Source organism: Phaseolus vulgaris, chromosome 10 (genome assembly GCF_000499845.2).
Source record: "Phaseolus vulgaris cultivar G19833 chromosome 10, P. vulgaris v2.0, whole genome shotgun sequence".
NCBI lineage: Eukaryota > Viridiplantae > Streptophyta > Magnoliopsida > Fabales > Fabaceae > Phaseolus > Phaseolus vulgaris.
The window spans coordinates 19747067-19770896 of record NC_023750.2 but is presented as its reverse complement, the minus strand read 5'-3'; the positions used below and the strand labels follow the sequence as shown (position 1 = coordinate 19770896).

The 23830-nt window shown below is 46.2% G+C and overlaps 1 protein-coding gene across 1 annotated transcript; it reads right to left on the bottom strand.

Moving 5' to 3' along the window:
- Nucleotides 1-3531: 3531 nt before the first annotated feature.
- LOC137816282 (uncharacterized) lies at nucleotides 3532-4167 on the bottom strand. Its single transcript, XM_068619366.1, has one exon. It carries the CDS (start codon nucleotides 4165-4167, stop codon nucleotides 3532-3534), a length of 636 nt encoding a protein of 211 aa, XP_068475467.1.
- Nucleotides 4168-23830: the final 19663 nt, after the last annotated feature.

Here is a 23830-nt window from a genome sequence, read left to right as displayed (position 1 = left end):
GGGACCGATCAAGGGGAAAATCTTCGCCGATTTTGTGGTCGAGCTGTCTTCCGGAACAGCGCAAAACGCCAAGGATGACTTTCGTTGGGTGCTCTCGGTGGATGGGTCGTCTAACCAGCTTGGTAGCGGGGCTGGGTTATTTTGGAGGGACCCAACGGGGTGTTGATAGAGCACTCACTGAGGTTCGCTTTTAAAGCAAGCAACAATCAAGTATGAGACTTTGATCGCCGGTATTCTGTTGGCAAAGGAGATGGGGGCAAAGGTGCTGATGGCCAAAAGTGATTCGCTGTTGGTCACTGGGCAGGTAACTGGTGAGTTCCAAGCCAAAGATCCGCAGATGGCAGCCTACCTGGAGTACGTGCAAGAGTTAAGGAGATCCTTTGTTTTGTTTGAAGTGGTGCACGTGCCAAGAGAGCAGAATGCCCGAGCTGACTTGCTAGCCAAGCTCGCCAGTTCGGGCAAGGGGGGCAGACAGAGGACCGTTATTCAAGAAACTTTGAAGACCCCTCGGGCTTTTGTCGCAGATCACCAGGTCCTTCACGTTTGCAGATCGATGGAAAGGACGACAAGGAGCCATAGATCTCTAACACAGGAGACCTTGAGGACGCCGAGGGTCAGAGCGCGCCCAGCGGAAGAGGTAAAAACGATGCAAGTTTGCGCTATCCACGAACCAGATACGTGGATAACGCCATACCAGCGCTAATTGGCAGATGGCGTGCTCCCAATCGACTCAACAAAGGCCAGAAAGATAAAGAAGAGCTCCGACAAGTTTACCCTCATCGACGGCGAGCTGTACAGGTTCGGATTTACACACCCTCTTCTTGTATGCGTACACGGAGAGAAGTGCACGAGAATTATGGCCGAGCTCCATGAAGGGATTTGTGGGAGCCACATTGGGGGTCGAGCTTTGGCGACAAGGACTGTCCGTGCAGGTTATTACTGGCCCACAATGAGGGAAGATTGCAAGAGATATGCCCAGCGTTGCAAGCAATGCCAGCAGCACGCCGATTGGCACAAGGTGCCCCAGAAGAGTTAAAGTCAATCTACAACCCCTGGCCGTTCCACACGTGGGGAATCGACATTCTGGGGCCCTTCCCGTTGGCGATCAGGGAAATGAAGTATTTGGTTGTGGCGATCGAATACTTCACGAAATGGGTTGAGGCAGAACCAGTAGCCCAGATCACCGCGCACAAAATCCAGAGTTGCGTGTGGAAGAATATTGTGTGTCGTTTTGGTGTGCCCAAGCGTTTAGTATCAGACAATGGGACTCAGTTCGCAAGTCACCTGTTGAAGAAGCTGTGCGAGGACATCGGGACACAACAGGTGTTTGCTTCCGTGGAACACCCGCAAACGAATGGGCAAGTGGAGTCCGCTAATCGGGTCCTACTAAGAGGCTTGAAGAGGAGGTTGGAAAAGGCCAAAGGGTCTTGGGCTGAGGAAGTTCCCCGCATAGTGTGGGCATATCATACCACTGAGCAATCGGGAACCCATGAAACCCCGTTTAGCTTAGTGTATGGATGCGATGCGATGATTCCAGTCGAAATTCAGGAAAGTTCGCCGAGATTCCAGAACTTCGTGGTGGAAGACTCGAACGAAGAAAGGAGAATGAACTTGGATTTGCTGGACGAGGTCAGGGAGGAAGCACGAGTGAAGGCCGAGGCAGTAAAGAGAAGAGTTGAGCGTAAGTACAACTCTAAGATAAGCCGAGGCGGTTCAGAGATGGCCACCTGGTGATGAGGAAAGCCCACCAGTACGAGATGGAGAACAAATTGTCACCTAAGTGGACAGGACCGTTTAGAATAACCGAAGCACTCGGGAACGGCGCTTACCGCTTGGAGACGCTGGATGGAGGGACGATTCCTCGCACTTGGAACGCCACCCATCTCATGTTTTATTACAGTTAAGGCGTTGTAAGTAGAAATTAACTTGAACAGTTTAAGATGTTTCAGTTTAAACAATTTTTCAAGGGGGCACTCTTTTTCCCTAAGGAGGGTTTTAATGAGGCCACCCAATAAAGAAGGTTTCGAAGTTTATCGAAGTTTCCCAGTTATTAAGTTTGCATTCTCATCATTTTCTAAGTTTTCACGAAGGGACTTTATCGCCCCTGTGTAGTTTTAAACAATGGTAAATCCAAATCGCATGCATCCAGTACAAAGTTTTTAAAAGTATGAAGTTCAAAACCCTCATCGCTACCCGGCGATCAAAGGTGCAAGTTAAAGTTTTCAGTCCTCATCGCCACATGGCAATCGGAGGCACAGGAGTAAGGTTTCTTTAAACACCTCCTCGCCTTGAGCGAGCGTAGGCGAGAAAGAGATTGAAAAGACCTCCTCGCCTCGAGCGAGTGTAGGCGAGAAAGAGATCAAAAGACCTTCTCGCCTTGAGTGAGCGTAGGCGAGAAAGAGATTGAAAAGACCTCCTCGCCTCGAGCGAGTGTAGGCGAGAAAGAGATGAAAAAGACCTCCTCGCGTCGAGCGAGCGTAGGCGAGAAAAGATTAAGGCCTTCCTCGCCCTGAGTGAGTACAGGCAAGAGCAGATCACAAGACCTCTCTGCGTAAGCAAATTGAGGCAAGTTGAAAGCCCTCAATGCACCCAGGGGGGGAGGAGATGTAACCCCTGGGCAAGTCGAGGCATCAGGAAAAGTCCTTCTCACCCCCGAGTGAGTTCAGGCAAGATGAAGCTGAAAAGTCAGGGGTGTTAATAGTCTTAAGTATGGGAAAGGAGGGTTGGAGAAAAACTCCTTTCCCCTTGAGTGAAACGCCAATATTGACCTAGTAAGACCAGTTAAATTAGAAGTTAAAGGGTGGTTGGAGGAGGTTTACAGAGGACACCTCACCACCTAAATCGTTGTTCTAAAACTCAGGGAGGTAGAGAAGGATCTGAAAGGCGGCTCTACCCCCAGATGAGGGAACAATGATTTAAGCTATCTCAGGTTAAGAACTCGGGGAAGGTAGAGGGAGAACCGAAAGGCAGCTCTCCTTCCAGACAAGCAAAGAGGAAGTCATAAGGCGATCCCGTAGGGGACATTTCCAGTCAAGGGAAAATGGCATCGCCGAAAGCCCATCGCTGTGAATTGAAATAGAAAGAGCATTACACGGCGAGAGCCAGATCAGCGAAGTTTTGGGTGATAACGTGGAAATACGCTTGCCCTTTGGCAGATCGGGCGAATGAGATTGCAGATACTAAGATCGACCTACGCCCTCATCGCCAAGTAAGTGATCTTGCGTTAAACGTTATTGTTACAGACTAACCGTTTGTTTAAGTTAAGTTGATTTCCAAAGAATTAAGCGTCAATTCGTGCTAAGTTAATTGGGTTAAGTAGAAACCAACCAATTATCAGATGATCGCACAACGGATAAAGTTAGAGCCATCTATTTTCATGCATGTCAAAACAATTTGAGTAGAATGAAAATTATTACATATATCAAAGTTAAATACAAGAGGTTTCAGGGTGATAAAATTGAAGTGGCAGATGGGAGCAGTTAAGTTGGAGGCATAATCTTGCCATCCACCACTTCGTTGTACACTGAAAACTCAGAGAGGTCGAGATCGGGGAATTTGCAAGCAAACTGCTCCAAAGCCGGAAGTAAGAACTTGGGCAGCCTCAAGCTGAAGCTCGTCAATCTTTGTCTTGAACCCGTTGTGCTCTTCACGAACCCGGGTGATTTCAAGTTGAAGCTCGTCGACCTTTTGCTCGAATCCGCAATTCTCCTCACGAACTCGGGCAAGCTCGGTAGCTGTCTCACTCAGATCTTTGGCTGCCTTATCCTGATCCTGCTCGACCTTGCCCAAAAGAGTTTCCCGCTCGGTCGACCTTTTCTCCAGTTTGAACATTTGATCTGCGTCGGACCTTCGGGCCTCCTCCAACTCTGCGATTCGCTTCCTCATAGGAATGATTCTGCTCTCCAGCTCAACGGCATCCTGAAGCTTGTCGTGCAGCTTCTTGCGCAATTCTTTCTTGTCCTTACGCAAGCTTCGGAGCTCTTCGTTGAGAGCGTTCTCGACCCGCGAGAACTCTAGGCCTTGCATCATCATGTCGCACTTGACTTTCTCGGCCTCGGCTCTCGCGGTGCTTTCCACCTCATGATGGATGCGGCAATCGAGCTCAAGTTTCTCCAAGGAGCCCTTCAGCCCTTCGGTGACGATTTGAGGGAGGCATTCGTCGGCCATGGCGTGTAGGCGCACATTGAAAGTTCTCAAGGCTTCTTAGAGGGAAGCTGGGAGGCCCGGTGTTGGAGGAGGAGGTGGGGGTTGGTGCTCACCACCACCCTCGCAAGGTTGGATGGCAAGGGGAGCCTCGAGGCGTGGTGGTGAGGCTGGTAGTTCTATTGCTGCCTGGGGTGAAGCTTGTGTATCGACAAGCTGTTCAGGTGCAGCTTCAGCAGCCGAGGTGTTGGAGGCGAGAACGTCCCCAGCGGACTCGAAGGGCATGGAGGCGCTGGGGGATTCTCGGCGTAGTTAGGAGCGACGACCTCAGCTGCTGGTAGCTCAGTTGCAATTCCTCTTTTCCTCTTGCAGATCAGCCCATCTTCGGTGCTCTCATCTGCTTCGTCGTCCGATACAACCCTGGGCTCTTAGCCCTTTTGGGTGGTAGTTTCTTCCGCTCAGGGGCGGGGAGAGCAACAACGTTGGACGGGCCAACTGGTGGAGACTGGCCTTGGGCGGCGTCGATCTCCGCGACAGAGTTTGGGACAGTTTGGGAGCCCGCCGCAAGGTTGTGGAGCTTGGCTATAGAGCGTAACTCAGCCATCCTATCCGTCCCCAACATCATATCTGCATAAAGAGGCCAACAGTTACCAACCAGCACGAAATTCGGCAGTTAATAATGCACAGGAAGATAAGCAGTGTAAGACAATGCATGGGGAAAGTTAAAACCATACGCAAATCAGAACAGCAACATCAAAGTAAAGACAGGGTGATGCAAGTGTGAACTAGGGGAACTCAAGGACTTGAGGACAAACCTTTGTGAACATCCAGCTGGCCTTCGAGAAACTCGTAGGCGATGATGGAGGAAGTAGGCAGAGTCACGTTGGAAGAGGCAACTCTTTTCCAGAAGTTGCACAAGTCCTTGTCGAGTTCCCCCATTTTTTCTGGCTCCCTGGCTTTCCTAAAGCTCGACTCTTTCTTTCCCTTGTTCACCCAGTACAAGGGAAACCCGTCGAGGAGGGAGGGGTCTCGGTCATTGCAGCGAACACGAACGAATTTTCCCTTCCAGTCCTTATAAGATTGTTGGAAGATAGAAAGGATAGACCTCCCGGCGACCCCGTTGAGGCTAACCCATAAACGATCGCCCGGGTTCTTGGCCTCGAACAGATAGAGGAACACGTCCACTGAGGCCGGATGTCCCAAGTGTGTGCAAATGATTTGGTAGGCCCGGACGAACGCCCAGCTATTGGGATGAAGCTGGGCGGGGGCTATGTCAAGTTCAGTCAGGAGTTCCCTCTCGAAGCGGGTGAAGGGGAATCGAAGCTTGACTTTCTTGAACATTGTTGCGTAGATGAAGCAGAAGGGGCCGTCGTCGCTCCCTTGGTTATCAGTGCAGATAGGCTCACCAGGAGGGCAAGGATGCACAGATACCTTGTCATTGTGTTCCTTGCTGAAAGAAAGGTGAGTTTAGTCACCTTTCTTGAGACGGAGGATATCGCGGTTAGAGTTAATGGATGAAGTCTCACCCAGCAGTGTTGCGGAGGCCCAAGGATATAGTTGCTTATAGTTGGGAAGGGGCCTCACAGCTGCGCTGGTGTGAGGTGAGTTTGGCTGCGCTTGGTTGGGTCGAGAAGGCGCAGGTCTCACGATCTGGCTCGAAGGGACGTTAGGGTCCCTTGAGGGGTCGCGGGAGGAGGAAGGGTTTGCCCCACGGGTGTTCGCCGGAGGGTTGCGAGGAGATGGAGGAGGGTTTGGTGTAATTTTGGAGCGAGCCATCGAAGAAGCTGTAAGAAGACGAAAAGGGAAGATATGAGAGTTCGTAAGCAGAGAGACTCGACAGAAGAGAAGGAGATAGAGGAACAAGGGGGGGGCTCGCAGAGAAAAGGTTTAGAAACCCTAAACGCAAAGAAGAAAAAGCAAAACAGAGAGAGCATCCCACAACGTATGCACCAGACAGTTAATGGATGATGCAAACCGATTAAAATGCAACAAATATCAGTGGGAGTGACAAAAAAGTTACCTTTTGATGATCAGAAAAGTGTTTGGCAAGATGGAGATCGAGGGAGTCGAAGCGCTCACTGAGGTGTTTCGAGAGTTTGGAGTAGGGTAGAAGATAATGAAATAGTGAAGTGGCGCGAAGTGTTTAAGGGTTTTGAAGAATCCGGAACATTGCGAGAAGCGCAAGCGACGCGGATTTATGGTCGTTTATACGTCCACGTATCGAGCGATCGAAGGGGGTTGGTGAAGTGTCAAATCGATGAACAGAATGAGTGCCAACGCGCAAGGCCACGTAGGTCGCCGGAAATTTAACTGTATAGCCTTTTCGCTGAACAAGTCGCAACTCAAGACTGGGGGGCTTGTGTACCGACCAGGTCATCGGTCGTGATGACGTGCCTGGCACGTGACCGTGTGGGGCGTGCTCAGCAGAACACGTGGACAAGTGAGAAACGAATGGTTCAGGAGTGAGCATAGTCGCTGGTTCATGGAACTGGCGTTCTGTAGTGAACATGGTCGGTTGTCGCCGGGTTTGCGTGTCATCGACGTGTTAGATAATGGGAGATCAGGTGGTCTGACGTCGCCGCGAGGAGCACATCGCCGGATCTCCCAGTAAACTCAGTTGAAGCTGTTGGAGGCTCAGAAGAGTAAGTTCAAGCGTATAATTTCAGTAAGATGATTGTTGCGCCAACATAGGGCATGAAGGTCGTGTGGGTTGAAGGGAACAGCTTGCCCATCAGCGACAGGATTCCCAGAGTGGACATTCGTTGGTGGTAAGGTTTCCTCAGCTAGAACATGCAGGGTGCAACGATAAGGAAGGTGCCATTAGCAACAAGCGATATCACAGAGATGGTGCACTTTGCTGCACCCGATACTCGCCTTGACAGGTGGTGTTCTAGAGCATATTGCGCGCTAGCTTACTCCTTGAGTAGAGGACTTAGCCGCGCGACTGGTTATTACACAGAAATAACGCTCAAGTTACCTCAACCCAGATGACGACACATGTAGGGTTGGATGCTACCTGTTAGTCCAACCCAGATGATAGCACATGTAGGGCTGGATGCAATAGAGAAATGGCGCTCGGGTTATCCCCGCTCAGATGATGACACATGTAGGACTGGGTACTACCTGCTACCCCAGCCCAGATGGTTACACGTGCAGGGTTGGATACGAGCCACGCGTCCAAAGCGTAACTGCCTGGAGAGAGAAAAAACCTAGCTATAAAGGTAAACTTAACAGAATTTGCAGAGGTACGTTTTTCATTACGGCTCATTGCTAGGGTTGTGTGCACTTTAGTACGGTTCTACAGAGTATATTTTCTCTCAGTTTTTGGGTGTTCTTATCACTGACTTGAGCGTCGGAGCGCCACCGACCGCAGAGGCGCCACCTTGTGTTTTTCAGGTTCTCAGAGAGGCTATTTGTGGTGTGGACTTGAAGGGCACGTGGTGTCAAGCTGGTGAGGAGGATCGTGACGAGGCAACGCTCTTGCGCTAGGTCAACTGGCAGGATCACAACCGATTGAAAGATCTTAACAGCTGGCTAGAAAAGAGAGTGAAATCACTTGAAGATGAGATTGAAAAATCTAAAAATGATTTCAAAAATCTGGAAAACCATTTCAAAAATGCTTCTTGCAAGTGTGACACTCTCATTTGCGAAAATTGTGAAAATCTTGAGAAAAAGGTTCACTACCTTGTTGAAACTGTGGACAAGCTTTCAAAGGGGAAATCTAACTTTGAGAATGTCTTGGCATCTCAAAGCTGTGTTTTTGGAAAGGCTGGTTTGGGTTTCAATCCACAGAACCAACAAGATAAGTTTTCAAAAAAAAATTTAAGAAAGCCAGTGAAACAACCGATTGTTAAATCGAAACAACCGGTTGTTACATGCTTTTATTGCATGAAAAAAGGGCCATTCGGTTAGATTCTGCAAAATAAGAAAATTCTCTGTTCCTAGAGGCTACATGAAATGAATTCCGAAAGGATGTGAGGTTCCAAATGAGAAAAAGAAATCTATTGGACCCACATTTGTGAAGGGACCAAATTTTGTTGCTTGAATTCATGTTTGTGCAGGAATTCTAAAGAAGTGTGAAGAACTAAGTCATGTGATCAAATCCTTGGAAAAAAAGACAGTCATTGAAGCTGAATCAATGCTATGCATTTGTCCAAAGGATCTCAACAGTGAAAAGAGGCTTCTTGATCATAAAGCACATGGCTCATTGAAGAATTAACATAAGGATAAGACTTTCCTTTATTTGTGATTTATAGTTCTTTCTCATGGATAAAAATCTTTTTAATATGCTTAATATCATTTGCTTTGAACGTTTTCTACTCATAGTTAAAATTCAAAATTAGTTTTAACAGCTGCAGAAAAACAACCGATTGTTTCTTCGAAACAACCGATTGTTTTAGGTCTGACAACACTATGAAGAAATCCTTTTAATTGCTATTTTGAATTTCTATCCGTTGCAGATCAATTCAAAGAGAGAATCTTGGTCAAAGAACCTGTGATTGAAAGCTGATCACGTTCAGAGAGAAGTTACAACTGTCATAAAGGAAAATATTCCCAAATCTTAGAAATTCAAGAGCCTTAATGACTAGTCAAAGATCACATGTGAAGACCATGTGATTTTCAGCTTTTTCTAACGTTTTCTGTGCAGGGTAGAGTCAAGTCCTCTCGCTCTGAAAAATCAGGTACCCACCAAATAAAATTGAATGCTAATTGATTCTTTTTCTGCTATAAAATCTGGTGCAGCTGATCTCTTCCACAAGAACAACCAATTGCAACATCTCTTGCAACATCTCTTGCAAAAATCTGTGAAGTGAGCTCTTCTCTGTTTTCTTCTCTGCCATCATGGAATCAACTCCTCCCACCTCAAAGAGAGTCAAAACCAGGGCTGTAAGGTCTGGAGGAAGGCTAGAAGGCTGGTTTTCTGGAGACAATGATCTTATTGAGAGATATAGGTATGAAACAAGTATCAAAAAGATAAACAACCCCAAGGTTGTATGCTTTGATTGGCTGAAAAGTCAAAAGCTTGACAATGTAAGAAGGGTGCTCAAGGATCAATCTCTCAGAAAGTTCCTGGAGATGAAGGGAAACATTTATCCAGATTTGGTAACGGTGTTCTACACAAATTTAAAGTTTGAGGGAAACAATCTAGTTTCTCATGTGAAAGGTGTAGAAATGGAGATAACTCATGAAGTATGGACTGCTGTTGCTGGTCTCATGTTCTCTGGCCTTAGAATCAACAAGTGAAACCTTGGAGTGGTGGAGGATTTTAACAAAATCCAATACTACAAGAGTTGCTAGAAGAATCAACATGCTCAAGTGAGAACATGCTCGGTTAGAGGTCTAAAGCTTGATGAAAGATTGCTTGCTCTCATTGTGACCTGGATTTTAACTCCAAGGGGAAGGAATCATTCTGTTCTTACTGAGGAAGATCTGGTATATATCTTCTGCATCATGAAGAAAATCAAAATCAATTGGATCCATATCATCAAAGAGCACATGCAAAAGGCTATGAGGTTATGTGACTATCACTATCCATATGCTGTTTTGGTATCTAAATTTTTACTCTATTTTGAAGTGAATCTTGAAGATGAAACGTCTGAGTTGGTCAAGTCCACTCAAGAGTTGAACAATGGATCACTCAGCAAAATGGGTTTTACCAAAGTAGGTGGCAAATGGTTTAGCAAGGATGGTGACCTTGTGCCTCATCTAGTGGTGCTGCTGATCTTGAACAAGATGAACCTGCTGATATGGATGTTCAACATGAAGATCCACTTGAAGATTATCAAGATGCTGAACCTAGTGCTGGTGCTGGAAATCAAGAAGAAAGGATGCAAACCATGTCTCCTTTTGAGAGACTCATGATGGATAGGCTTGATAACTTTGGGGAGAATCAAAGAAACCTTCATGATCTCTGTGTTAGTAATTTCCAGAGGATTGACAACAGGTTTGACAACATGGATGCACGCTTCATGACTCTAGATGAACAGATAGAAGTTGTCCAGAACCAAATCTTTGATCTTTAGTTTGCTAATGATGATGAATGAGGAAAAACAACCGGTTGATGTATCGAAACAACGGATTCTTTTTGGTGGTTATATCTGGTGTTTTAAGTTCTCTTTCTTTCTGTTGTTGCTGCTTTAATTCTGATGTAATCAAAACAATTTTGTTTTATATCTTCTCTTTCTCTATTTGTGAAGACAAATAGGGGGAGATATATATGCTGCTGTGTTTACATATTTTGTTAGAACAGTTTGCATGAGTAGTATTTGTTTCTGATTTAGCTCTAAAGTTTAATTTTTTTTATCTGTGCTAACCAAATATCATAAGTTCTATGCTTTGTTCAAAACTGTATCTTGCAGGAACTGCTTCAGATTCAATCAGGTACAACACAAGCATCAGGGATTTGTCTTCATCAAATAGGGGGAGATTGTTGAACCAAGTGATGTTCAAGCTTTGAAATATCCAAACCCTTTGAAGGATGTTGAAGCTTTGGCTGTGCTTGCTCTTGCTGTGCTGGTTTAGTCTAGTTATGGGGTAGTTTGAGTGTTGTAATCCACCCTTTGATCGAATCTAAAGCCTAGGCATTCTCAATCTTTGTGAAAGTAAAATGTTTTCAAACTAAGTTAAAACAACCGATTGTTTTGTCGAAACAACCGATTGTTTATACTTATATGTTTTAAGAACAGATTGAAAACTGTTTTTCAAATGGTTGAACTGTTAGAACCAAAACAACCGATTGATTCGAGGAAACAACCGATTGTTTGTTTTCGAACCATAACAGAAAAACTGGTTTATCTTTGACTGAGCTTTAAATGATTTAACTGCTTACGCTCCAATCATTAAATGCTTTGACCAATCTTTTAATGCAATTTAAGAGTTTGTTAAGATTTGATAACAAACTACATCTTTGAATAAATTTAGAAAAAAAGATTTGTGAAACAAGATTTTGAAATAGAGTTTTTGAGTTTTTCAAAGAGTTGAGATTGCTGAAAGTTTGTGATTGATCAAAGTTTGTGGAATAGGATTCTGCTTGTATTGATTTCAGATTATCTTCTGTAACAAGTGTAATCCTTGTACTCTGTGAAACAAGTTTTCGTTTATGTGTTTGCTGAGATTGGTTGTGTGTTCTTGAGGGGATCAAGATCAGAAATCTTAGTGTTGGTGTGTTGGCCAAGAAGAGTGTGTGTCTTGAGGTGTTCAAGGTCACTTTCTTGGTTGTGGTGTAAGTGATCAAGGTGTGATTGCTTAGTGGAATTCCTCAGGGTTTCTGAGAAGCCTGGATGTAGCTCTGGGTTTGGAGTGAACCAGTATAAACATCTGTGTGCAATCTCTCTATCCTTAACTCTTTAAATTCAGTTTTGTTTGTTGTTTGCTGGTATAAACAACCGATTGTTTCTGTGAAACAACCGATTGTTTTTCTGGTTCTACTGTTTTTGATTGTTGTTTTGGCAAACTGAATTTCTGATCAATTGTTTCTTGAGATTAAACAATTCACCCCCCCCCCCCCTCTAGTTTAAAGCCATCCATTCTAACAGGAAGGACTATTGTTGCTTGCTCCAAGGCAATTTCGAAGCCGACCAAGAAGGATTGGGTAGCATCAACTTTGAGAGACTCAATCATCTTGTTGGAGCCTTCTTCTTTATGAGCCATCTCTTTCTTTAGGTTCTCTTCTCGCCCAGAAGCTTGTCCTTCTCTTCGGATAGGGCCAGTGGCTCTTGGGTCTTTTCGGTAAAGAGATGCTCAACTTTTTGATGCAGGCCGTTAAGTCGGTTGATCTCTATCTGATGGCGATCCATTCCTTGGCGGAGCTCCATGATTTCCTTATTTTTGTGGCCTTCAGACACTTTGCGATCTTGCGCTTTGTCATCGGCCAGGCAGGAAAGGCAAATGCTTGGCTTAATAACTTCTAGGAGTCCCGACAAAGGAAGTCTTCGTCATGGACTGATACCCTATTTTTGTCTTTGTTGGGCAGGAAGAAAGCCTTACCATGAGCAAGGACATCGAAGTCAGCATCCCACAACATTTTTCCGCTTGAGCTTTCGACCTCACACTCTTGGATGGTAACGACCTCCTGGTGTGGAGCTCGGCCATCCGAGTTGGAGTGTTTGGGGAGGAGAGCTGCTTCTCGCCTTTTTCTCTTGAAAACAAGGCCCGAGCTGGTTTGCTCGTCCTGGTCAGATAGGACTAGAGTAATGATGTGAGTTGATTTTAGCTTTATCCATTTTTTATATGACACTTTACTTAGGATTGAGATTTTATCAATTATATTGTGAGAACCCAAAGAAGATCCCCATCGCACACGAACTTAACCAAGTGGTTAAGTAAGTGTGACGGTTCACTTCAAAGGGCAAAGGAAAAATACAAGCATTTGGTGATTGATGATGAAGGGCAAAATTTAAATGAACATGGAAGAAAACATAAAAGCATGATGGAAACCAAATTGACAATGAAGGAAAATAAGAACATATGAACACAAAGATAAATGGAGTAATTGAAAAATGGAAGAGATGAAGGAAGGAAAAACTTATGTGGTGGAAGAGAGTTGGTTACGCCACTTGGAGTGTGGTTTTCCTCCAAGATAAGTGTTGATGGTCGCCACTTGAGAGCTCTCAATCACTCAAGATGAAACATAATGCTAAGAGGAAACAAGCCTCACAAACACCTCACACAATTTGTGCAGAGTAACTTTTCTATTCAAATTCAACTTGTAAATACAAGGAGGAAGACCCCTATTTATAGGAGATGGTGCATTGGAAAACAAGAAGCAAGGGTAGGATGGTAAATGTGTGAGGGGGCTGCCTTTAGGGTTTGACTAAGTCAAAACCACACCTTAGGCCACTTCTTCTAGAAACTAGGTAAAAAACAAGCTAAAATGATAACTACACCCCCTATTATGCTAAAGGCACCTATTCTAGCATATTTTGCTATTTGAACCCCTCAAGTGAGCCCAATTTATTTACAACTTGTTTTATTGTTAAGAAGACTAGCAGAAAGAATATTGGATGCTCTGGTCTTTGTCAATTTCTCCCTCTGGAGAGGTTTTCACTTGAAAGTGGAGATAACTTCTCATAGTGTGAATGGTAATTTGTATCCTTGGTCATCTCCTTGTTGGCTTGGTTTGTATCAAGCAACCTCGAAAAGGGCCTTCCTTTTGTATGACGACTAGAAGAGGGTAAACAAACCTCTTCTAAGGGCAACATTTATGGACACCCACAACTTACTGCTTGTGTACTTAGCCTCGAAGTAATAAAGAAAAGCTTTGACAGTTGGCGAGATGCTAAGCAATGAACCCAAAATAGTAAAAGCTCGGATGAATGCCCAACTATTTAGATGTAGCTGGGTAAGAGCTACATTGAACTCGATCAGTAACTCCTTTTTAAAAATGGATAGGGGAAGATGAATGAGAACCTTCTTGAAAAAGTGGCGTAAAAGTAGCAAAATGGACCATCGGGGTCCGACGACTCGTCACAACAGATAGGTTCCCCCTCCCTACACTCCATAGTTTTAACACACCCCTCATATTTTTTACTCATGGTACACCCATTTTCTCTCAACTCCTGAGACATAAATGGGTTGTGTAATAAGAAACCTCTTTTAAAAGCTCTTTTTTTGCCCAAAGATACATTGAACCATAATCCATTGCAGATATAGCTAAAACACAAGCATAAACACAAACAAAATACAAGCACAGTTCAGGTCAGGCAGAGAAAGCGAATCAAAGTAAGATTACAATTCAGGCAATGTAATCGCTAACATGAACAAATAATTGGCAAAAGAGATTAGTGGAGGAAAATACCTGGTGTGACGAAGGTGGGTGATAGCTCGACGGTGAGAAGAAGTGCGAAGAAAGCTTTCTAAGTAAGAAAATTTTTGAGAATAAGAAGGGTTGTGTGACAGGTGAAGGAAGAAGAAATAGGTTTTTAATTATTTGAAAGAAGGAGATGAAGCGGCAGTGCTTCCTCATCGTTGAAGCGTGTGCCACGTGGACGCTCCATATTTAGTGTGGCGAGATGTCTCATCAGGAAACGCTTCGGTAATTGTGCCTCACCTACCCTCTACGAAAGCGTCATGTCAGTTGCCAACGCTGGAAAGACTTTTCCCTTAGCCAAGCTCGGCTCAAGCCTAGGGGGCTTGTGTATTGGCCAGGAGTGCTCAGGACCTCGGTCCAAGCGTTTAGGTCAGCTCGGTTTTTGGGCAAGTATGATCCCAAAGGGTGGGCCATGAGCTCGACCCAAATGTTGGTAGATAGCTCGAAAAATATAATTAAAATAAAAGGAATATTCTGATTGTTTATAATACATACGCTAATTAAATACCAATAGAAGTTGTTGGGAATAAAGCAGTTAGCACCCAAGAATAAAGGTGCATGTGAACAAAATGTTTTATTGTTGTTAAGCACCCGAAAATAAATGTGCACGTAAGAAGTATGTTTTTCTTTTATGATTATATGCTTTTTGTTGGGATTATATTCTCCCTCCCTGTTGAAATCTTGCTATGTTGAGATTGGAAAAAACTGTTGAAGGGATATCTATAAAAGGGGCTTAAGACCTCAAGTAAAGGTATGTTGTTTCTAAATACTTAAGACTGAAACTGATTTGATATTTTGAATGCTCTCACTGACTTGATCGTCTGAGTGTGATCCACAGGTAGAACCCCATTTGTCCCAATGGAGCACCAAGTACCTCGAAGAACTAATTGGAGACAAATCAAAAAAGGAGCTTGCCCATTCAATCCGTCCTAGGTCAACTGGCGAGAACAATTCCTATTCTTTTTCAAACAACCCCTCAATTGGCTTTTCTGTGTAAGAAAGGTTTATATCTATATCTGGTTCAGCTTCAGACACAAATTTTTCCTCAAGCATAGGATTTTTATTATGGGAGAAGAGGTTATGTCTAATGTCTTGTTCAACTCCAAAAAAAGGATTTTCCTTTAATTCTTTTTTTTTCTCTCTCTCTCTTCTTTCCTATTTCTTTCTTTCTTTAAGAGTTTGTAATTTTTCTCTAAATTATTTTTCTCTTCTAACATATTCTTTTTCTCCATTTATAAAATTTCTTCTTTTTTCTACATGTTCTTTCATTTCTTCTCTAAGCTTCTTCTCTTTCACATATAAAGGCAGAACAAATTTTCTTCTCATAGACATCTTCAATTCATCACAATTCAATTCTTCTGATTTTCTGCCAATTCTAACATCAGTTTCCCTTTGTGTCCACCAAGACCTGGCATATTCTTGAAAATTTAGGGTAGCCATGGAAAATCTGCTAAATTCATCCAATTGGTGTTTTTCAAAGATTTGATCAACCTTTGTCTCCCATTCTAAATATGCTTCCACATTTTTATTTTCATCAAAGTAAGGAATATATACTTTAGGCTCTGTAGAATTGATGAGAATAAAAAAGATGCTATTAATAGGAGGAATGCACAAGGGTCAAAACATTTAAAATTCTTCTTATAAGTCTTTTCAAAATATGAGGACCAAGCCCAAGAAGCCCAAGCCCAAGCCATGAGGAGCAAGGCCAAGCATTAATAAATGAGCATCAATGGATGTCTCTTTTTGTAATTACTTTTGTGTAGTTTTTAGTAGAACTTTAAAAGGAAGGTGTAGATATTAAATAAGGGGTGCTAATGTACAAAACAAAGTCACACCTTCCATGTGACATAAAAGAGTAGGTGTAGATATAGTTTTAGGAGGTGTCAAAGTAGGAAAGCAAGTCACACTTCTCATGTGACTTGTTTTGACTCCAATTCTGAATAGTCTAGTTTTTTAATTGTGCCTTTTCATTTTCAGCCCTCTTCTACTGTAAATAGAGAGGTCATGCTCTTGTAAATTCATAATTTAGAAATTGAAGAAAGGAAACTCTAGTCAAATTGAGAGAGAATTGTGAGAGATTTGATCTCCTTCACTAAGTCTTATCTTGTGAGCTTTGGAGGGCTCAGCTGCTCCGCTGCATGCACGCAAGCACAATCGTCGCTTCGCTGTCGGCCTCCACTGCACGTTGCACCTGCACGCACGGCCACTGCTCCGCTCCGCTGCACCCGCACGCACGACCTCCACTCCACGCAAGTTGTTCTGAAAAAGTAAAGAAATGAATGCGGGCTAGCCCACAGACCCGCAGGCTATACCACAGACCCGCAGGCTATACCACAGACCCGCATGCTAGCCCTTATGCGAGGCGGGAAAGAGAATCCAACCCATGTTCATTACACGGGACGGGCCAACAATGCCCGCATTTTGCAGGCCAAGTGAGGGCAGGATTATGCGGGACAGGGCAGGCCGCTTTGCCATCCCTAATTTCCAATTCAAATTTTGTGGACCCCACACTAAAAATCTTCAATTGCTGAAAGTCTTCTCTTGTGGATCCCCAACTTCAATTTACGGTACCAAACTGATCCTGCCTGTTGACCAGAACGTTGGAACTTGCCTCGTCAAACTTGGATCGACGTGTGCACCGCTTCAACCTCCGTCCTTCGTCACGATCCACCTCCAGAACCTGCAAAAGAACAGAGCGGCGCCGCTGCGGCCGATCGCACTCCAACGCCCAAGTCAGTGACTGAACCACCAAATACTTCAAGAGCAAACACTCAAGAACTCTCAAGGAACCGTGCAATGTTCTCTCTCACAGTATGCTCAAGAACTCGCAAGCGTAAAGAGTACAATCTGAACGTGCGTACCTCGAAAGTTCGTTGAGAAACCCTTAAATACCTGGTCACTTTCTCTCTCCTGGCAGTTACAGACCTGGACACGTGGCTCGCATCCAGTCGTACACGTGCCATCATCTGGAGCCTCCTTGACTTGGGCGCTGCTTCTGACTCTCTTTTGGCTAAGTTACTTATACATGGTACTGCCCAGTGCATAGCTAACTTGGGAGCGCGATCTCTACTAGAATTGGCGAGTTAGGGTGCCTTCGTACACCTTCCCTGTGGTCTCGTCGGTCGCCTTCATAATCTGCACCACCTTCATCTTCGGCGATGTGCTTGCTCTGGCGATCTCCAATCACTTGGTCGCCTGAGTTTACATCTGGCGACTTCATCTTCAACTGGGTGATCGCCGGTTCTGGTATACTGGAGATCGGAGCACGCCAACTTAATAACTGGCGACTACACGAGCCCCCCGACTTCCTTCCCTTCTGCAAACCTAGCATCTCATCAACACGCCTATACTGTAGCTTGGTGCCACGTCATCACTTCCGACTACCAGGGCGGTACACAAGCCCCCCAGTCTTAAGCGAAGACTTGTCCAGCGAAAAGACTGAAAGAGTCACGTCAACACCGATCTACGTGGCACTGACGCAGAATTCCAAGCGGTTGTACTTTCTGCTTCTCTGACGCTCCACCAAACACTCTTCCTATCGTTCGACACGTGGCTTCATCAACGGTTACCTTCAGTTAACGTTTGCGCTTCCCAAACCCATTTCGAAAAACCCTTAAACCCATTTCTCTTCACTGTTTCATCACTTTCTTCGTATTCTCAGACGCTCCAACCCTCTTCTGCAAAAAAGCTCTCAACGTTCTTCGACTTCCCGACTCACCAACATCCTTCATCGCCTTCCTGATCATAAAAAGGTACTTCCTTTCCTTCTTCTGCTGGTTTTTCTTGCATTTTAACCGATTCGCATCATCCTTTAACTGTCTGGTGCATACGTTGTGGGTTGTTTTTTCCATTTCTCCTTTCTCGTAACTTAGGGCTTCGTCTCTGTTACAACGAACCTTCGTTCGTTGGTTTTTTTCACCCTTCCTTCATGATCGAGTCACCCTCTGCGAACCCTGATCATTTTTTCTTTTCTTTTTCCTCTGCAGCTTCCGCAATGACTCGCTCAAAGATCACCCCAAATCCTCCTCCTTCATCACGAAACCCCTCCTCACAAGCACACGACCCACCGCGAGCACGCGGTGCTTCGTCTTCTCAGGCTGAGAGGCCTGCACCTTCCCGCCCCAACCCGGCTCAGGCTACTCCGCCTGTCACCGGAGGAGTCTCCGTCCCCCCACCAGACTTCAAAAAACTATATCCCTGGGCCAACTCGACCTTGTTGAGGGAAACGTCTTCTGTAAACACTGCTGGGGCAGTTCTGCGATTGACGAAGGGGGATGAGCCTCACCAATCATTCCACAAGGAGCACGACAAGAAGATGACGGTGCTACCTTGCCCCCCCGACCTGCCAGTTTGCGCCGACGACAAGGCGAGCAACGATGGGCCCTTCTGCTTCGTTTACACAACTTTGTTCAAGAAGGTGAAACTCAGGTTTCCCTTCACTCGCTTTGAGAGGGAGCTTCTTACCGAGCTCAACATCGCCGCCGCCCAGCTCCATCCCAACAGCTGGGCGTTCGTACGGGCGTTCCAGGTCATGTGCGACCATCTGGGGTTGCCAGCATCTGTGGATGTTTTCTTGTTCCTTTTTGAAGCCAAGCACCCAGGAGATCGCATGTGGGTAAGCTTGAATGGGATTGCTGGGACGTCGATCCTCTCCATCTTCCAGCAATCCTATAAAGACTGGAAGGGAAAGTTCGTCCAGGTGCGCCCCAACGACAAGGACGCTTCCCTGCTCGACGGTTTCCCCTTGTATTGGGTAAACAAGGGGAACAAAGAGTCCAAAAGCAGCTTCAGGAGACCAAGAAGTCCTGATAGCATGGGCGCTTTGGACAGAGATCTCTGCTTCTTCTGGAAGAGTGTGGCAGATGCCAACATCACCTTCCTCACCACCACACTCATTTGCTTCGAGTTCTTCGAGGACCAGCTCGAAGTTCGCATAGGTTAGAACGTCTAAGTCTTTGTTCTAACATTACCCCTGTTAACTGTTTCTGGGCGTCTTGTGCGTTGTGCGCAAGACTTTGGTTTTATTTTTCTGCACTATTTGCTTGCTTCGCTGCATACTGCATTCATTTTCTTTCTGGGCTTACCCACGCATTTTTGCTCTATGCAGATAATATGTTGGGCCGGGGCAAGCTCGCTGAGCTGAGGGCGCTCGCCCGAACCCACGGGTTGGCATCGGGTTCCCAAACCGTGCCAAACTCTGTGGTGGAGATCGCCGCTGCTCAAGGCAGATCGCCACCCAGGGGCCCAACTTCCTCTGAGGCCCAACCCGCCAACCAACGCAAGAAGCTTGTCCTCAGGAAACCCAAGAGGAAAGCCCCCCAAGTGGTCCACGAGGAGGAGGAGGAAGACGACGAGGCAACTGAAGATGGCCTCGTCACGAAGAGGAAGAGGGTGGCACCTTCTTCTCCATCTGCTCCACCCCCTCTTCCAACATCAACGCCACCATCTACACCTGCTCCGCCTCCAACACCGCCACCTCCACCAGCTCCTGCCTCACCAGTCCAAGCAATTCCGTTGGCATCTGCGCCACCTGTGGTTGAGGCCCCCGAGCCAAACTTCATGGAGGACCCCCCGAGCGCCTCCACGTCGTATGTATCAGCTGGAGGGGGTCCTCCTTCAAATGCCTCAACCGCAAACATTGCTCCAATCGGGATGAGGTTGCCCACAACTCTCCAATTCTGATTACCGAATCCCCGACGTCGCCACCACGCCAAGAAGCGCCTGCTGAGCAACCAACTCAAGAAGGTGGCGGCGAAAAACAACAACAGGCCCACCCGGTGCCTCCACAGGCAGGTCTCTCCATTGAGGTTAAGAGGATGTGGGAGCCTTTCTCTGCCAAACTGAAGATGATGGCAGAAGACTTCCCCACCATTATCTCTAGAGCTGTGGAGAGCTCCACTAGGAAGCTCCAGGACGACCTCTACGCCCTTCGAACTGAGAACAGCACTATAAGAATCGAGGCGGAGAAGTTGTCCTGCAATCTAACACTCGCAGAGATTGAACACTCCCGAGTAGAAGACGCAATGAGCACCGAGCTCCGGGTGGCGCGCAAGGAGGCTACCGATCTTCGCCATAAGGTACAACTCTTGGCTCAAGAGAAAATCGAGCTGGAGAGCAAGATTGTACCTTATCGCGTCAAAGTGGCTGACCTGGAGGCCCTCATAAAAACTGACGCCGCCAAGGTGAAGAAACTGGAGCAAAGGTCAGCCGATCGGGAGGTCTTCCTTGGAAAGGTGGAGAAAGCGAGGGATGACGCCATGGCTGAGCTTGCCGAAGCCAACAAGGAAAAAGGGGAGATTGCTGCTGAACTGGGCCAGGTGCGAGCAGAATCCAAGAAGGTTGCTGAAGACCTTCTCCAAGCTCAAGAAACCATTGAAAAACTCAAAAAACAAGCTGAAGAGCTGGAGCAGCAGAACAAGGAGCTGAAGGAACAAACTGAAGAACTCAAGAAACAGATTGAAGAACTTAATCTGAGTTCTGCCCAAATTCTGGCTGCTGGATTCGAGGCTGCATGGGAACAGTTCGCCTGCTTGTTCCCCGATCTGGACCTTAGCATGGTGTCCCTTGACAACGAGGTGGTGGATGGGAAAGTTGTTCCCGCTGAAGACTAAATGATTTCCCCTCATCCACCATCTTTACGCTTTCTCTTGCATATAAATTGTAATAAACTTCATATTTTCTTGTACATGTGTTCTTGAACTTGATACTCACTTTAATGACAAAGTCTTGGTATTCCTTCTTATAACTTCTTTAGCTGCTTTAACTTTCCTTGCACAATTTGCTTCAAGAAATTAACTTAGCGATTTCGTAAGCGCGATCTTAACTGCTTCGAACCACTTCGACTTCAAATAACAATCACTTTAACAACTTGTAATCACAAGGCAATGAACCTTAGCGCAAAATCACTCTTCAAGCAACGAACTTTAACTCAACTACTGGCTTAAAACACCGCTAACCCGACCTGCTTCATCAAAACGGGTCTTTAACTTTCTCGCCACTGTTTGAACTTTTCCTGGTCGCCAGAGACTCTTGGCGATATCAGCTTCTTTCTGGCTTCATACCTTGGCCATTGTTCTTTCATCTGGGGGTAGAGGCGCCTTTCGGATCCTTCTCTACCTTCCTGAACTTCAGAACAAAAGACCGGGTGACTAGGCGTTCTCTTCGAACCTACCTTAGCCACCCTCCAAACTTCTTCCACCCTTTACACCATACCTGAACTCGTTCGAGACGAGAAGGATTTTATCTTGCCTGAACTCGCTCATCGGCGAGAAGGTCTTTAACTCGCCTGAACTCGCTCATAGGCGAGAAGGTCTTTAACTCGCCTGAACTCGCTCATAGGCGAGAAGGTCTTTAAATCGTGCCTCTACATTGCCCCAGGGGTTACATCTACTCCCCCCCAGAAACACTGAGGACTTTCGCTGGTGCCTCTACATTGCCCCAGGGGTTACATCTTCTCGCCCCCAGAAACACTGAGGACTTTTCACTGGTGCCTCTACATTGCCCCAGGGGTTACATCTTCTCGCCCCCAGAAACACCGAGGACTTTTTGCTCTTCCTCGCCTGCACTCGCTCGACGGCGAGGAGGTCTTTATCTCGCCTCAGGACGCGCGAGGGCGTTGAGGTCTTTTAACTGGTGCCTCCGATCGCCGAAAGACGATGAGGACTTTAACTTTAACTGATGCCTCCGATCGCCGAAAAACGATGAGGACTTAAAACTTTAACCGATGCCTCCGATCGCCGAAAAACGATGAGGACTTAAAACTTTAACTGATGCCTCCAATCGCCGAAAAACGATGAGGACTTAAAACTTTTTAGAAAGCATGCAATATATCTTTAACTTGCCTTAAGTCACATATAAGTGACAAGGTCTTTCTTCAAAACTTTCTGAAAACAACAGGCATGCAATCTGAAACAACTTTGAACTTCGAAAACTCTTCTTTTATTGGGTGGCCTCATTAAAAACCCTCCTTAGGGAAAAAAGAGTGCCCCCTTCAAACTGTTTTAACAGAGACATTGTAATATAACTTCGTGTTCGTTTTTACTTACAAAGCTCTCAATTGTAATACAACTTCAGGTGCGTGGCGTTCCAAGTGCGAGGAATCGCCCCTCCTTCCAATGTCTCTAAGCGGTAGGCGTCGTTCCCGAGCGCCTCGGTTATTCTGAACGGTCCCGTCCACTTGGGCGACAGTTTATTCTCCATCTCGTACTGGTGGGCTTTCCTCATCACCAGGTCGCCTTCCCTAAACTGTCTCGGCCTCACCTTCGAGTTATATCTTCGTTCAATCCTTCTCTTCACCGCTTCAGCCTTCAATCTCGCCTCTTCCCTGACCTCATCCAGTAGATCCAGGTTCAGCCTTCTCTCTTCATTCGAGTCTTCCTCTACGAAGTTCTGGAATCTCGGCGAGCTCTCCTGGATCTCCACTGGAATCATTGCATCACACCCATAGACCAAGCTGAACGGGGTCTCATGGGTTCCTGACTGTTCGGTGGTGTGGTACGCCCAGACTATACGGGGTACCTCCTCAGCCCAGCTTCCTTTGGCTTTCTCTAGCCTTCTCTTCAAACCTCTCAGCAACACCCGATTAGCTGACTCTACTTGACCATTTGTCTGAGGGTGCTCGACGGAGGCAAACACTTGTTGAATTCCCACCCCTTCGCACAGCTTCTTCAACAGGTGACTTGCAAACTGCGTCCCGTTGTCCGACACCAGGCGCTTGGGCACACCAAACCGGCACACAATGTTCTTCCACACGAAACCTTCGATCTTGTGTGCGGTGATCTGGGCCACTGGTTCTGCTTCGATCCACTTGGTGAAATACTCAATCGCCACCACCAAGTACTTCATCTGCCTGATCGCCAGCGGGAATGGTCCCAGGATGTCGATTCCCCAAGTATGAAACGGCCAAGGGCTGTAAATCAACTTCAACTCCTCGGGAGGCGCCTTGTGCCAATCGGCGTGCTGTTGGCATTGTTTGCAACACTGCGCATACTTCTTGCAGTCTTCTCTCATCGTTGGCCAGTAGTAACCTGCACGGAGGGTCCTTGCGGCCAGAGCTCGACCCCCGACGTGGCTTCCGCATATACCTTCATGGAGCTCTGCCATAATCCTCGTGCATTTCTCACCATACACACATTCCAGGAGTGGGTGAGTGAACCCAAACCTGTACAACTCGCCATCGATCATTGTGTACTTGCTAGAATTTTTCTTTACCTTCCTAGCCTCTGTCGGATCCAGTGGGAGAAGGCCATCTGCCAGGCACCGCTTGTACTGTGTTATCCAGGTGTCTGGCTCATGGATAGTGCAGACCTGCGTCATGTTCACCTTCTCTCCTCGACATGCTCTAATTCTCGGCGATCTCAAAGTTTCTTGCGTCAAGGACTTATGACTTCTCGCTGCTTTCTCCGTCGACTTGCTTATCTGAAGAACCAGGTGATCTGCTACAAATGCTCTCGGCGTCTTCAGAGTTTCTTGAATCACCGTCCTCTGCCTACCCCCCTTTCCTGAACTGGCGAGCTTAGCTAGCAAGTCAGCTCGGGCATTCTGCTCTCTGGGCACATGCACTACTTCAAAGGAGGCAAAGGAACTCTTCAATTCCTGCACATACTCCAGGTAAGCCGCCATTTGTGGATCTTTAGCCTGGAACTCGCCTGTTACTTGCCCTGTGACTAGCAGCGAGTCACTCTTAGCCATCAACACCCTGGCTCCCATCTCTTTGGCCAGCAAAATCCCGGCGATCAGCGCCTCATATTCTGCTTGATTGTTACTGGCTTTGAAGGCAAACCTCAAAGATTGTTCGATCAGCACGCCGTTGGGTCCTTCCAAAATGACTCCAGCACCGCTACCCTGCTGGTTCGACGATCCATCCACTGAAAGCACCCA